General features: G+C 30.9%; 1 protein-coding gene across 1 annotated transcript in view; it reads left to right on the forward strand.

Annotated features, from left to right (window-relative positions):
• The window catches only part of SA (stromal antigen), a gene marked incomplete at its 5' end in the record, with an annotated part of 34,961 nt that extends 23,220 nt beyond the window's left edge, over positions 1-11,741 (forward strand). The window contains 6 exon segments of the mRNA XM_067047505.1: positions 156-289; positions 2,166-2,342; positions 2,973-3,181; positions 4,111-4,271; positions 5,898-5,958; positions 11,448-11,741. Of these exon segments, the coding sequence (XP_066903606.1) occupies positions 156-289; positions 2,166-2,342; positions 2,973-3,181; positions 4,111-4,271; positions 5,898-5,958; positions 11,448-11,634 (929 nt within the window).
• Positions 11,742-16,824: the final 5,083 nt, after the last annotated feature.

Genomic DNA, 16,824 nt, shown 5'->3' on the forward strand with positions numbered 1-16,824 from the left:
GCTCTCGTTGATACTTAAGTTATATATATATATAGTTTATAGCTTGAAAAAAAAGGTTTTATATAAAAAACATCTAAACAAGAATTAGATCTTCTGATGTTTATTTCCCTAGATAGAATAAATAACTCATCACGTATTGTTTTAATATGTTACAGATGAGTTGGATGAACACTCCAAAATAGCAGAGCTTCATAAAAGAAGAAATTTTTTAGCTTCGTATTGCAAACTGATTGTGTACAGCATATTGCCTACTTCATGTGCTGCTGATGTTTTCAAACATTATGTGAAAGTAATCTCTCTTTTTATGATTTTGCTAGTAATGTTTTTAAATCAAATTTAACTTATCATGACCTAAGTTTTCATTCACCACATTTTGTATCAGCGGTAAAGGGGTACACACTAAATACCTCTACTATTATTATTTTTTGTAATGAAACATGTCATAAACCTACCTATTCTAATCATAGTGGGATTTGATTCTATTGATCCACCATCAATTGAATTTTAGCTTTCCATCATGGAATCTCAAACCCAATCTACTTTTGATACCAGATTGCTATTATACTGCTCTGACAACATCCAGCTCCCATGGTACCTATGTCATTCTTAAAACCTGTGATCTTGATATTGCATTTATCTGCTATGCTTTTCCTTAATGCATTGAAGTATAAGTCCATCATTTTTACATGGTGGATTTGCTCCCTCCCCCTTCCCTTACAGTTTATTTTTCTATCTTTTGTTCTAATAACTATCTTTAAATTGTGACATTTATTGATTAATATCTAGTTAATATAAAGCCTATGTATAATAAATCTATTGTTAGACCATTATAATATCATTGATAATTTACCACTCTATAATGTAGAGATCACATTTTTTGAAGATTGTTTTAAATTTGTTTTGTTTATGGTTTAAGAAGGTTCTTCCTAAAAGACATTTCAATACTTTTTAGACCATTTGTACCTTTGCCAGCAAATGGCATGGTCTTTATAGGGAACTATTTTCCTCAATTACAATAAATTTAGATTTAATAAGTACATAGTTTTACATGATATGCGTCCAGTTTGAAAAATAAACTAAACTTAAATCTTTAAAAAAAACTTAAATACCTCCCAAAATTTAGATTGATCGGCCTAACTAAGTTGGTTGACATGTTTTAATTTTACTTAAAATGCATTGACTTTCTTGATCCTAGGGTCTATGCCTATGACTCTACTGGGATGAAAGTCGTAGGACAGCAAAATTGCCAATGGTCAAGGCATAAAAAAAAAAAAATGTTTGTAAAACTGGATGGAAACATGAAGGAAATATCTGTAAATGGTATTTGACTAGATTATATCCTGAAAACTTAGTATACATTTCTAATCATTCCAAAAAATCTAATGAAGCACATGAAGTTCCTGTGGAAGGCTCTTGATATATATTGTAGATAAAATAACATCTCTCGAATAGGCATCCTAATAGGAGGTTCCCGATCATGTTTCCTTTTTAAATTAAATGAGAAACTTAAATCCTAATGATGATTAGCACTTTTAGCTGATGTTTTCTTAATAGTGGTACACTCTATAAAAAAGATCCTTCAGGCCTCCCCTTGCACTAAATGCAAGATCTAAAAAGTTAGGGCTTGTTATTAAGTATCATAAAACTTTTCTAGCATTAAATGTAGCAACCATAGGGTATGACTTTTTAAAGAACAATAAAACTCATATTTAAGATGTCTGTTCTCTTTTTCCAACCTATTCACATCTTTTATTAGAGTTGTCGAGTCTAAAACTACACTCTTGGCAAAAGATAGTAGAGCAGTAGAATTCTTACTTCCCTTTTTAGATTTTTTAAAATTTTTGACATCTTATCAGTGGTGTTGGAAAGCAAAGTTATTTCTTTGTCAGGTTCTACTCAGCAACCGAAACCTATATACCATAGGTTTACCCATAAAAATACCTTATAAGTAAAAGTTATGATACCTTAGTTAAATATCTTATAAGTAGATAGTTAATTTTTTTTTTTTATGTAATCACTATAGTATAAATTGTTTTTTGAATATTTATTATGGTTTAAATAATATTCTTGCAAATTGTTTAGTAATTACAACTATAGATATATTTTTAAGAACAATAAGTTAAATAGTAACTGTAATAAAACCATTTTTTTTTTTTTTTAATTAGTCCTACAATGATTATGGGGATATTATCAAAACAACTGTTGGGAAGGCAAGAGAAATAAATAAAGTAAACTGTGCGCGGACGATGGTAACTGCACTCACTGCATTATTTCGAGAAATGCAGCAAGGTATGCGAGGAGCTCGCTTCTGTAGATCAATGGAAGATTTTACCAGCCTAAAGGTAATTGTAATTTTTAATGTTTTTATTTGTCAGTAAGTAAGAAGTCACTTATGATCTTACTACAAACATAATGGGGCTTTTAATTTCCAATAAAGAAATAATTTCTTTAAAAATTTTCAAACTGTTGAACCAATTCAAAAAATCTTTTATTCAAAGAAGAAAAAAAATTACGGTGTCATTATAGCTGAGGTAAAGATGTTCTATTAATTTGGTTTGTCCTCAATACTCGGCAGAGCAATAGTTTTTCTTAAAATTTTCTGAGTTTTTTTTTTCAGAAAATTGTGTCTGAATGTAGTGTTCTAATGCTGGAACATGACCCAAAAATTCCTATAGATAGTTCATAAGGTATGACTTATGGTAACATTGACAAATTTTACTGACATAGTGCTCATAAAAAAAAATTATGAAAAACTTACAGCGTAAGTTCTGCATTCCGTGATAATTGTGGGGCGCAAGAGATCTGAAACTTGGGAATTAAGAGTTTCTTCTTTGACAGTTAATTGGCTGGCATTTATTGCTGTGGGGAACTTTTACCTTCCTCGTTTGGACAGAGCCTTTTACTCGTTGTTTCCTTTTAATTGTAATATTCAAATATCAATTTGTTTCATATAAAGTTTTTTCTAATTTCAGGAGTTAGCCAAGCGTTTTGCTTTGTCTTTTGGCCTGGATGCTGTAAAAAATCGAGAAGCTATAACAGTTCTTCATCGGGAAGGTATTTTGTTTGCTGTTAGTACTGGTGAGAACATTGAAGACCCTACTGGCCCACCTCCTAATTTACCTTTTCTGGAAATTCTCTCTGAATTCACAAATAAACTTCTAAAACAAGATAAAAGGATTGTGTTAGTTCTTTTTTAGTATCTATTTTATTAATACTATTTTGTATAGCTATAATGATGAAATATTTTTGAAATGTCATATTTTATTTTAAGCTCCTTTTCCCTTATTAATTATTTTATTCGGCCAATATTTATAATAGTTTTAAACATTCGATAGTCAAGAACATTATGTTCTAAAGACATTGTTGAGAAAGAGGTCCCTCTTTCTGAATCATTTCATTATTTTCATGAATTTGTATAATGCCTCAATACTTTTGAGAATTAATAAGATTTCAGATGATGATAGTAGTGAAATCTGTTACTATTTCAATAATGACTAATAATTGTTTAATATCATTTGGTAAGAAACTGTCATAAATTAATATTGGATGTTAGATCTATTTATTAGATAAAAATATAAAAAGGTAGAAGCTATAATTCATGAAAATGCACTCTCTTCATTTGAACTTCTTATAATAAAGCCTATTAAAACAATTAGATGGATATGAGTTGTTTAACCAAGAAAATAAAATGAGATGAAAAATGTTCATCATTAATTGAATCCCTCTTTATATGAACTTGAAACCAATAATTGTTATAATATGTTTATTGTTAAGTGCTTTGATAGTCTAAATCCAAAAATCCTTTTCGATTTCAAGTTTATAATTTTCAGGATTTGAAGTTATATTTCCTGAACTTCGTTACTGCTAGCCAGATTTACTTTAATTCAACCAAAACCATAATTTATCTATCTAAACATATTGATACCTTAAGGAATTAAAATGAATTATATTTAAATGTTATATATATATATATTTTATTTTCCAATTTTTTATTTCATTTTTTGTATGCTGGGTAGATATTGTAATATTTAAAAATATGGTGTTATTTAATTCCATCAGTTATCTACATCTTTTCTTTCATTTTTGTTAAAAATATATTTATATGTACAGGCTAAATTATCTAGATCGGCGCATTTCTATGGGTATGCCTTCTAGCCGAGGTGAGGATTGGCAACCTTTACTTCTTTATCGAAATAGTCTTGTTCATGGTGAAACTGATCAACCTCCTATCACTTCTAAAAGAGCTTATTCTAGAAAAAAGAAAGAAGCGGGTATGTATCATATTATATAAGTTCTATAGATTATTAATTTTATAGCATATCATGGAATATGAATTATAAAGTACAACTTATTTCTAGCATTCTTAAATTTTATATTTATCTTTGATCATTTTTAGTTTTATGTGTTCAATATAACATAAATCTAATTACCTGCTAATAGCCACCTTCTACAGAAGGAGTAATTTAGAAGTGTGTACTCCACTTTAAAATCAAACCACATTTTAAATTAAAGAACATTTAGATTTTTATTTTTTACTGATCTGTCATACTATGAGTTCAATTTTTCTGGTACTGGTACTGTTATTGGGGTGGGAACTTCTTAACCAAGTGGTCATATTGTGTTTTTTTGTTAAACTCCACCTTTAATGGCAAACTAGTGATTACTAACCAGTCCTAACTAAAGTGTGAGTGTTAAGATTCATTCTTTAAGTCTGTTATGAAGTAAATTAACCAACCTTGGTGTGATATGAATCCAAACTGTCCTGAATCGAGTCAAGTAGTATGTCATGGACAGTAAACTGTTATAAACCAAAAAATGACATTTTTTTTCAAATTTCACCAAAAACTGAGATATAGTTGTATATTATATATATGAGTTCACATTTAACACTGAAACACCTTTTCGGTTGTTCTCAAATGGTTTAAGCCTCTAATTAGTTGAATAGAGTAACAAATTGGGAAACTAGGATTTTTTATTTTTTCACCTATAAATCCTAAACTTTATAGAACCTAGTCTAGTAAAACAAATTAAAGTGCATTGAACGAGTACCATTTCTGAATTATTTGGTATGGTCACAAATCACCTGCTCCAGTTGTTCCTAGGGGTCCAGTAGTTGGGCTGAAGTGCTATGAAGTCCTTAAGAAACCAGAACAGGTGGTTACTTAATGCCTGTTAATTATTACCATATTACCAAATTATTAAGTTATGATATTCATTTGATGCAGAGTTCAATGTCCTTAAAATTGTTAACTTCAACCTATTTGTTAAGATCCACTATTTAGGAGTTACAAACAAAAAACATATTAAAAGACACCTAAAATTTCATTATTTGTTACTAATTAGCTGCTTTTGTAAATGTTTTAGTTGCTATTGTAACCGTCCTAGAATAGCCCAAATTGTCATTCTTTGACTTACTGCTTACAACATACTACTTCACCAAATACTTAAATTAAGCTACTAATTTGATGCCGAATTTAATGATCCTTATTTTTTCATACCATTACTTTTCCCTTAGGATGCACAGTTTAGGAGTTATAAGTGAAAATCATAAACAAGACGTAATTGTTATTGTATTAAATTAGTAAGATTTTTATGATTACCAGATATTTCTGTGTTAAGTATGGTATAAACAAATTTTTTTTAAAATTATTTACAAATATCTGTTTTATGGATGGGTTTTATGAATAGAGCTCCTATACTATATTGTTTAAATTTTGTGATCATTACTTATTAACCTTAAATTTAAACTATGCTCACAATAATTAGTACCTATAAATAAAATTTAGATAATTAAATTAAGCTTTTAAATAACAAGATTTAGAAAATGTAGTAATGGTAGTTAGTTATTGCTTAATTTTGTTATTTATTTCTCATTATATTTTTGTAATTTTTTTTAGTTGATGATGAATCACTTGAAGATGGTGAAGAAGGTACTTCTGATTCAGAATTCATGCCTGGGTATGTAAAAAAAAAAACTTTACCCCTTAAAAATGTTTTAGGTTTAATATTGGACTAAAACCAAAAATCTTTGCATGAGAATCACATTAATATTAAAATTGTAACCAATTTTTTTTTAATAACTTTATTTAAATTTACTACTGTATATATTATATAATACATTCAGTAAATTTGATCTTAGTTAAAATGGAGCGTTACAGGTGTGAAGAGAAACTACCCATTGGTATTACTCTAATGACATTTTACATTAGCAGGTCTCATGGCCATCTTCTTTTCAGACGCCTCGGAGGATTGTCAGGAATGGAAGAGGATGCAAGGTTAGAACCTAGGGGGTTTGAGTGGTTAGGGAGTTTATTATGGAAGGAGTGATAACTGGTTCGGGCTAGATCGGTTACATAGGGAACATTAAGGTCTTTATGAATGATTTTATTTGTGACAATGTAAGGAGCATTGAGGATTTTATGAAAGATTTTGGTTTGTAAGGATTAGATACGAGAGGAATTCGAAGGTTTAGTGGAGCCCCAAAGCTCAACTGCATATGTCCAGATTGGCTTTATTACTGTCATGTAGATCAGTCTTTTGTAATGAGTTGGAAGTTTAGAGCATTGTCTAGTAAGTGCTGTAATAGTCGAAATCGACGTGCAGTTTCCTGTTTTTTCAGTCTTTTGAGAGGATTCCAGGTTAATCATTTGTCCAGATGTAGTCCAAGGTCATGGATCTGTTCAACAGCGGAAAGAGTAACATTATTAAATGAAACTGTAGGACAGTCAGTAGGTTTACGACGAAGGGTAAAGGTGATTTGATGGGATTTGTTGGAATTTATCTTAATCCTCCAATTAAGACACCATTCTTTGAGGGCTGTGATAGGGCATTGGAGAATTTGATATATAATTAATGGGTTATTATTAACTGTGAGCACACATGTGTCATCGGCATACGTGGTGAGGATAGTATTAGGATTGGTTGGAATGTCAGCTATATAGACAGTGTAGAGGATGGGACCGAGGATGCTACCTTGAGGAATACCTGTGGACTGAGAAAAGAGGGATGAATAGGAACCATTGTGGTTTACTTGGAATAATCTATCAATGAGAAAAAAACGAATGATAAGAAAGTATGTAGGAGGTAGGAATTTACGGAGTTTGTAAAGCAGTCCCAGGTGCCTGACTCGATCAAAAGCCATGATCGGTAATAAAGAGATTGGGCGATAGGATGATGGGTATTCTGGTGGCTTTTAGGGTTTGGGGATCCTTTTAACTATAGAGAATTTCCAGGGTCAGAAAAATGTGTGGAATGGAGTATGGCGTTATATGTGTAGGTGAGGAATAGGATGGCTTTCCAAGGAAGAAGTTTTAGAATGTGGGATGTTATTACGTTGTATCCAGGAGCTTTGTGGGTGGGTCATCTTTGAATGATACTAGATATTTCAGAAGGATGAAATGCTTTAGGTGGGAGGGTCATTTGGAGTGGAATATTTAGTTCTGCTTCAATACATTCAAGGTGAATTGGGTTAAGGATATCAGGATGTGGAATAAAGGTTTTAGAGAGGTGTTGTCCGAATATTAGTGATTTTTCTGCATCAGTTCTGTTCCAGGTTTGGGATTCAGTGAGAAGTGGATGGTTAAAATCTTTGAAATTCAGCAGTTTTTTAGTTGTCCTCCGTTATGATTTCTCAGTAGTTGTAAGATTTTCAGTAAAGTTAATTAAATTTTGTATTTTCTGATTTCTACTTTTAGTTTATAAGTCAATTTAGTGTAATACGTTTTGTCAGTTGGATATCTGGTCCTATGCCACTTAATATGAATATGCTGTGGTAGGTTATTTTGTTTATTGTTATTCATTCGATTAGTCGATGTGTTATCAGTTATACTTGTTCTTACTGATGATGTGAGTTTTTCAATAGCTTCGTCAATGTCTTGTATTGTCTTCAGTCTAATGTTTAAGTCCAGTTTAGTTTCTAAGTCACATTTAAATTTGTCTCATTCAACAATTCCATTGAGCTTGAATGTAAAAAAAGCAGAACTGGAGTATGATCTGATGAAAGGTCGTCTAGGGATTCAACAATGGCTTGAGAAGGAAAAATCTGGGCAGTGATAAATATGTCAAGAATATCAGGGCGCTTTTTGAGAGATGTAGGCCAATAAGTCGGATTTTGGGGAGAGAGGATGGAATAGGTATTGGAGGTGGAAACACAGGATAGGGTGTTACCATGGGAGTTGGATTTGCAGCATCCCCTTCGTTGGTGCTTAGCAGTATAGTCTCCTCCAGCAATGAAGCATGGTCTGAGGGATCGGAACAAGGAATCAAGGAGGTTATAAGAAAAATTATTACCAGGAGGACAGTATACAGCTGAAAAGGTAACATGAAAAGGGTGATTTGAAATGATAACTGAGTTTGATTGAATAGCATCAGTTGGATTGGAAGGAATAAGGATTTGTGGATAAGGATACAAGAACCAGCATAGGAACTGTTGTCTGGATGGTCTGATCTATACATGATGTAGTCACCTATGTAAAAGTGTTTCCTTTGTGTGAAATGAGTTTCAGACAGGAGGGTTATATCAATGTGTTTATAATGTAGGAATAAGGGTTTTTGAAGCAGATGGCTGCAATTCGGTGACATGAGCTGATATCTTCAAGTCTGGGAAAATTTTCAAGTTTTTAGTTTCAGGTGGCAGGGTACGAGTTTGTTCCGAGCCTTCTGATGCCATGAATTGTGATCTCACCTTGTGAAAATTTTTGTAGACTTCACAGCCTCTGTAGCTTGCTGGGTGGTCTTTTTGACAGAGAGCACATTTTGCCGGTTCATCCCGAGGTTTCTACCAGGTTTCATTTGCGTGAAGGCCAGTACATTTCATGCACTTAGCCTGGTGATGGCAATAGGCCTTTGTATGCCCTAGGTTTTGACACCTGCTGCACTCGACAATTATAGGTTTTTGTCTGAGATCCTCAAATTTAATGGTTGAATAAACCAGCCTTGTAACCTGAAATATTTCAGGCTGGCTCTAAATCGACAAAGCTTAACGGCAGTGGGGTAAAGAACACACGATATATTTCTTATATTGTGGCCAATTTCTTCTAGGGCTGATTAGATAGCGTCTGTGGGAGTAGATGAATGAAGACCCCTTAAAACCACTCTGTATGCCTTCTCTTGTTTGGATTGATAGCAGTGAAAGTCCTAGTTTTTTTGGGTCAAATAATTGATAAGATTTTTATAATGTTCCTTAGTGGTTGTGTTGATCTTTATTTCTTTAACTCGTGAAAAACATCTAAAGTTTGGCTGTCCGATCAAGTTAGCAATTTCTTGACCGAACGAATTGAAATTTTCAATACTACTGACAAATATAGGAGTTGGTTCAGGATCAGAAAATCCTTGAGGCTCTGGAATGTTGTTAGGTGGATTTTTTATAGTATTGGAATTATTGCTGGTTGAGGTGGTAGGTGTAGGTGTGGTTATTTCAGGTTTCGTGGCTGCAGTGGCTTTACTGATAGTTTCAGGCTGTTCAACTGCTTTTTTGGATTTAGCTGATTTATTTTTTTTGTTGGGTGTCTCACTTATTTCTAAAATTGGGGTCTCTTCCTCGGAGTCTTCACAAGACATGTTCCTGTCCGAATTCATATTTAAAAAGAAAATAACTATTTGAAATTATAATAAAAAAAAATATGAACATAAACAAATTATTTTAAGAAAATAAACTATGTACAAAATTACTTAAAATTGTTAAATAGAACATTCCTGAAAATAATTAAATTAAAAGTCTCTGAAGTATATAATAAAAATATATATATACTGTTTTTGGATTTGAACTCGGGACCTAACTGAGATTTTATTGAAGTAGATATAACGCATATTTCTCTCAGAAAATATGCGTTAGCTGTTGAAAAAATACTGTATCATCCCAAAAATTATAATTTTAATAGGAATGTATAGAAACACAAAAAAAAAAGAAATATTTTCAATGGGTAAATATTTTGCTTCTGGACATAAGAAACTCAAGAAAAAATTAAATCTATTCATTTAAATAGGTTTCTTGGTAAAAATCTTAATGTACTGCACTATACATGGCACTTTACATCCCAGTCCAGTAAAAATAGTCTTAAGAATTAAAGTAGTTAAGTAATTTAATTAATAAATTAAAAGTATTTGTTTACGTGTTTCTGGATGAAGTTTCCATAAAGGTCCACCTGGTGGGGTTAGATTGGAGAGGGGGTGAGTCGCAAGGAGAAAGTTGGGAAATCGCATTAAACGAAGTCACAGAGAGACCAGAGGGTAGAAAGTTGTGAGAAGAGGCTAAAACAGATGCTATACTTTCCCCCACAGTATTTATCCATTTATTTTAATCCATTAGTAGAAAATAGTTTTTTTTTATGTTCAATTATTTTATTTATATGACCCCAATTATAAGAAAATATACAAATTTAGCGACTCGATTTAACAGTTGGATAGAGGCTGCAACCAATTGAGTTTTCAGCCCTTTTCCCAACACATAGGCTTACTTTAAAATCTCATATGATTTGTATTTCCATACCCTTACTCATCATATATCAAAATTTTCATAATGCAGTCCTTTAAATTTTTTAAGTAACGTAGGTTAGCTACTAGTTTAGGAATTTTTGGCTATTATAATAATGAAGGCCTAACAAACCCAAAGGTTTGATGCTGATACCACTAAATGCTCTCTACATACATCCTTCCAGTGATGCCCCTCCTAACCTAATTCTACTAAATCAGTTTTAATGCAATCCTCCCATCTACGTTTTGGTCTACCCCTCGGTTCAGTGTTTATTAACATTTCAGGGATCTGCTCGTTATTAAGCCATACAACCTTACACGCTCATCTTATCCACCGCAATGCTATAACTTGAATTATATTTACCGGGATTATTGGCTATAAACCTAAAAATATTTGGTGGCCATGATAAAAAATTTGAATTTTATGCCTACACGTCCTTTGTAAACTTCTTATTACCATCATCTTTTGCAAACAGGTTTACATTACAATCCATTGAAAGAAATCAGTTTACAATTACTTCTAGGTTAAGTTGCCATTTTATTGGATTAAAAATAGGCCAATAAAATTTTTATAATTCAGAAAATGGCAGGTTTTAATCAAAGACATCAAGATTTATAAAATTTACCACATTCCGTCACTCATACTGATTTTAATGACTATTTTCACTGTATCTGTTTAATTGCATGGTGTTTCTTTTTAATACCTAACATCATATTTAATTTTTTTTTCCTTTTCACTGACCGCTGTTAATGAGAACAAACTTTGAACAAATACACATGTTTTTGTCAAAGCTGAAGGAACCATAAAACATACATTGCTGCCTACTTTTTTTTTTATAGAGAATGGGACAATTATTATGTGTATTATTTTGAATATCTCTATTTAAATGTAGTGGTATTTTATAGTTTTAAAAACTTTTTGTATGTATTTCTATCTTTTTTACAATCTTGGTTAATGAGTTTTTTTTCTTTTTTAGAATTGATTCCAATAATCTCAGACGGCAAGCTTACAAAGGTGATAGATCAATGTCACCTCAATTCAGTAATGACTCCCCTATAAATTATTCTGTTGAAAGTCTTGCTACATCTTCCCGTCCACAAAGACAGTGCGCTAGGTTTAATTTCTGTTACATTGATACATTTTCAGATGATGAAATGACATAAAATCAAGGATTTATGCTATTTATTATTATTATTTTTTTTTGTATTATTCGATTTTATATAATTGAGTTTATTATGTAAATTTTTAAATAAAATATGTTTAACAAGTTGTTGGATTTCTATATTTCAATAAAAGTATTGATATAAGAAGATGGTTGTTGCATGTGTTTGGGAGTACCAACTTATTGGAAACACCAACAAGTGATACTTATTTTAATTACATGTTAATTATTATTAATGTTCTTCACTCCTGACCATACCTCCTAACCATCTTCTCATATTATCCACAGTCAACAATAAACACATAAAAATATTAATTATTTATATAGCTTACTGTTATTTAAAAGTTTTATGAATTGTAGGAAGATAGTCTGGGTGGCGGTGGATAAAGATACAAAATAAGGGAAAAAAAACTATTGACAACCAACTTTTGGCCTCTCTTGCAGTGCTTCATCTGGACTGAGGCCTGGAGAATTCAGGAACCTCTGAAATCTCTAGGCCACAGCCAAAGCTGTACATTCATCTAAATGAAGCCATGAAAATTGGGGCGAAACATTGGTTACCAATAAATAATAATATATAATTTATATGTATTAAAAAAAATTAAGATCAAGAAGTACAAAATTTCACTGTTAACTCTAAATTAGGATAAGAAAATAACCTCTAAGAATAAATATGTCTGGTTTATTGAAGGTACAGTTAGATGCTGACGATATGATGGTTGCTGAACAGTCATCATCAGTTATCAAAGTGATTCCTATTTTATTGCCATCTCAATCCTATTAGACTTTTGAACTATTTCTCTGAAGTTTTTCTGTTTATTCTCTTGTTTAAAATAATTTTTTCTTACAAACTCTACTATATTATTTATTTACTTTGATTCTGTTAATGGCCAACAAGTATTGTTACCTAATCTCATATAGTAAAAATTCAGATAACAATTTAATCAATACAACAATAAATTATTTCTATTTAGAAAGCAGAAAAATGGAATTTACTTCAACAAGTAAATTAAAAAAAAAAATATTGACAATCAATAAATAACAAAAAAAAAAAGCGAGAGAGAGAAAAACACCTCAAATTATATATAAATTCACTTGACTAAATTTCTTGGTCTTTGTTTATCCAATTTTCCTAAAAATTTAGAAGTTATAAAACATTTTTCCTATAATGTTAATTATTACGTTTTCATTCTTGATTGATTAAATTTTTGAAAATATTGCAGTGAGCATATCAACATATGTGGGGATACCCTCTAAGAAAGTCTTATTATTTTGACAAGTAACAGATTTGATGTATAGGGCATGAATTGGGAATGTGTCGTTCATAAGCTCTGCTTTTCATTGCCAAATAGTCAAGCTTGAAGGACTTTTTTTCTGGGATTTCTAAGATTTAGGAAATTGTATTTTCTTCAATTTCTAGGAAGTCTATTGGAGAGAATTATATGTTTGGACGAGGAAATGATTTGATCCCTGCTTATAACTTAATGGTCTCTATGCCATTATTTCTTTTATTTTTACTACAAGTTTTGTTATTCATTTTTTGAGATGACTTATAATACACATATTTCTTTAGTCCAGTTCAATCATTTGAGACGTTTTCATAGTCTCCTCCACAATGTAAGCATCTTTGTTTGTCTCAAAATTTTTCATTTAGTTGCCCATAACGAAGACATTTTTTACAAAAACCTGGTTTTGAAAAATATGGTGTTACTCTAAGGGCTATGTATTAAGCCATGCTCTCCAGAGGTCTCAGAGAATAAGAAACAAATTTATTCTGATAATAGAAGTAATTTTGTAAGAGCCCAAAAAAAACTAAAATTTTTTGTTCATAACAAAGATATTGAAAAAGAAAGTGCTTATACTGTGGTTGACTAGTAGTTCTCCTCGATCACTTCATTTTAAGGGGGCATTAGGAAGCTTCAGTATAATTGTTAAAATATTATATAAAAAGAACTAAGTTCAAAATGGATATGGCATATGAAGAGACACATGACTCATGCGTATAACAGCTTTTTTTCAATTCTCAAACTTTAACTCCTATCTTAAATGATCCTACCCTTCAACTCATGTCCATTTTCTGGTTAGAGGACCACTTATTTTTCCTTCTAAGCCTTAATTGACTAAAATTCTGCTCATTTGACTTTAGGACAGTCAAGCAGCTACTGGAAATTTAAAAGATGGAGTATCTTTTCAGTTTGGAAATGTGCCACAAGTGGAAGTACGAGGGAAGTTGTGTTCTAATTGGCAGCTTGGTGAATGCAGGGAAGGAGAACTTGAGACCAAAATGGATGATGGTTTGACTTGTATTCAGGACCAAACAGTATCACAATAAATGCCATCATCCACATGGGCAATGGATGGATTATGAAATGCCCAATGATGAAGCTGCCCAATTTTGGAAAAGTAATTGTTTTTAGATGAATGAGAAGTAAGAAGAATTAAAACGGATTGCAGTTAAAAATTAATTATTGAATTTTTTTCTAGTATATTTTAAGACTGAGAGGGATATTAAATTTTAATCAGTAACATTCTATATTTTTTGTAACCATCTGTATATTAATTCTATGATCATAATAAAATGGTAATGAGGTTTATTTTAGTTTAATGGAAAAAGTTTATTTTGTGAATATAGTTGAGGAATCTACTTTTCCAATTGGCAGCTTGGTGAATGCAGGGAAGGAGAACTTGAGACCAAAATGGATGATGGTTTGACTTGCATTCAGGACCAAACAGTATCACAATAAATGCCATCATCCACATGGGCAATGGATGGATTATGAAATGCCCAATGGTGAAGCTGCACAATTTTGGAAAAGTAATTCTTCTTAGACGAATGAGAAGTAAGGAGAATTAAAGCGGATTGCAGTTAAAAATTAATTATTGAATTTTTTCCTAGTTTATTTTAAGACTGAGAGGGATATTAAATTTTAATCAGTAACATTCTATATTTTTTGTAACCATCCATCTGTATATTAATTCTATGATCTTAATAAAATGGTAATGAGGTTTATTTTGGTTAAATGGAAAAAGTTTATTTTGTGAATATAGTTGAGGAATCTACTTTTTCAATTAATTAGTTCCTTATAAACAGGTATTAATTATTGGAGATCTAAATGCTAACTCAGTTCATATTTATAAAACATGTTTAACCAGTATGAGGTACTCCCAAATATAAGGAAACAACTTAATGGAAAAACTTGTAGACAGGGATGAGAGGTTACACTGATGGAGGGGAAAACCTTCCCCAGTACATAACTTCAGACAGCTGTCTTGGCAAATAGCCATCATATTGAATTTTTTTTTTAACAATATGATTTATTTTACATTCTTTTAATCACTGGATTGAATTCACTCACTTCATTAATTTGTAAGTTGATTGTTACTTCGATGCCTTTAAAAAAAAATCTTAAAAATCATGAATTTGTTTGACATTTATAAATTGCAATATAAATACATAACAAATACTTATATTGTTTTTTAAAAAATCATAAAAATATTGAACTAAACAATTAACTACAAAATTACCCTAATAAATTGTTAAGAGAAAAAAAATAAATAAAACTTGAAAAACGGGTCTAAATCATAATAAAAAAAATTAAACATCAAGACTGAGGTGAGATGTTCATCACTGTAACTAAATTATCAGAAATTAATTAATAAAATAGAGTTCAAAATATTTCCCGTTAACAGGGTTGATATGGGATATCTAACTATAAATTTGTTAGCCAGGAAGAGGGTGAAATTCTTTTTCCCCCCTCAAAGTAGCTCATGTGCACTAAAAGGTTCTTGCTCAAGTCATTCACCCATACCTTAAGGCATGCAGCCTTGTTTTTGTTAGTCTAAAAAATAATTTCATAAAATTGTTAGTATTAACCTCTTGTAAACATCAGTTTACAAATGGACCAATTACTTCATGTTAGGGTCTCCTATTATTGAAATGTGATTGATCTCTAAAAACAAATTTAGCTTGTATTTTTAATGTTTACTAGCTGCTCTGTTCGTAAGAAATTTTTTATTTCAAATAATTATAATTCCATAATATAATCTTTGACTTTGCCCATCTCAGAGATTAAACCAATTCAGGCTGATATTGTATTTATTCATTAGGTACTTAAAAACTAATAAATGGTTCTTAAATTCTGGAAACTGGAATGTCCTCTTTGATATCTCTTGTTTTCCTTTGATGTCATTCAAAAGTTTGCAGCTTCTTAGGTTGATGAGTGGTACCTCTTACTTTTGAGACATAACAAGAACATTAGTTAACACTCTTTTCTTGGAGTGAGATTAGAAATAAAAACATAAGAATGATATATCACTTTGGTAAGATAAATGATGACCCTACACAAAGACTTTAAAAATGTATGCAATTGGGCTATAAGACAGAAGAAATGAAACTGTAAATGAATACAAAAAGATATCGAACCAGTTTCTCTCACTTCCAAACCCTGCTGGGGTGCACATAATATGTAGCATCGAGCCAAATAAATAAAGAATTATTTTATATAAATGAATTTATAGTTAGAGGCAATTGTATTTGAGGTATCTAAAATTCCTAATACAGACAATAAAATTGACAAATATAGAAAATTTGATGCAACATTTAATTTACTATTCTGTATTATTACTGGAACCAGTGATTAAAATGAGCCAGGTGGCAAGCATATCTCGAGGTTACCCTGCTGCTCTAACCAGAGTGGGCATATGTTTACTATCCATCTCAATGTTAGATAACTAGATTATTCTGAGCCTTAATTAATAAATATGTCTGTATTTTTTATTTAAAAAGCCTTATGGGAATAGTAATGATTTCAAAATGGTCAAGTTAAAAAGAAATAATGTATCATTTTAAGGTTTTTATTTATAAGTTTTGCTTTTTACATGGCATATATAAAAACAAGATATGTTATCATTATAACTATTACAATCCATGCATGTGGCAATGACAAATTTATTTTTAGAAAAGTTGTATTGCTGATTTCTTTTTTTCTAAAAATGACAGAATCTGGTCCCTTAAAAAACTTTAAACAGTAAGTCCATTGTAATTGGACTGGAACATTAAAATACACAAAGACCTTTTATTTATATTTTCAAGTAGTTAACATATCAAAAATGTATTAAAAGTAAAAAATAAAATTAATCATATTTCCAGAAATAAAAAAAATTCTTGAACATAATTCAATAACTCGAGTGC

Source organism: Halyomorpha halys, unplaced genomic scaffold (genome assembly GCF_000696795.3).
Source record: "Halyomorpha halys isolate HHAL.00 unplaced genomic scaffold, Hhal_1.1 Scaffold1547.1, whole genome shotgun sequence".
Classification (NCBI taxonomy): Eukaryota; Metazoa; Arthropoda; class Insecta; order Hemiptera; family Pentatomidae; genus Halyomorpha; species Halyomorpha halys.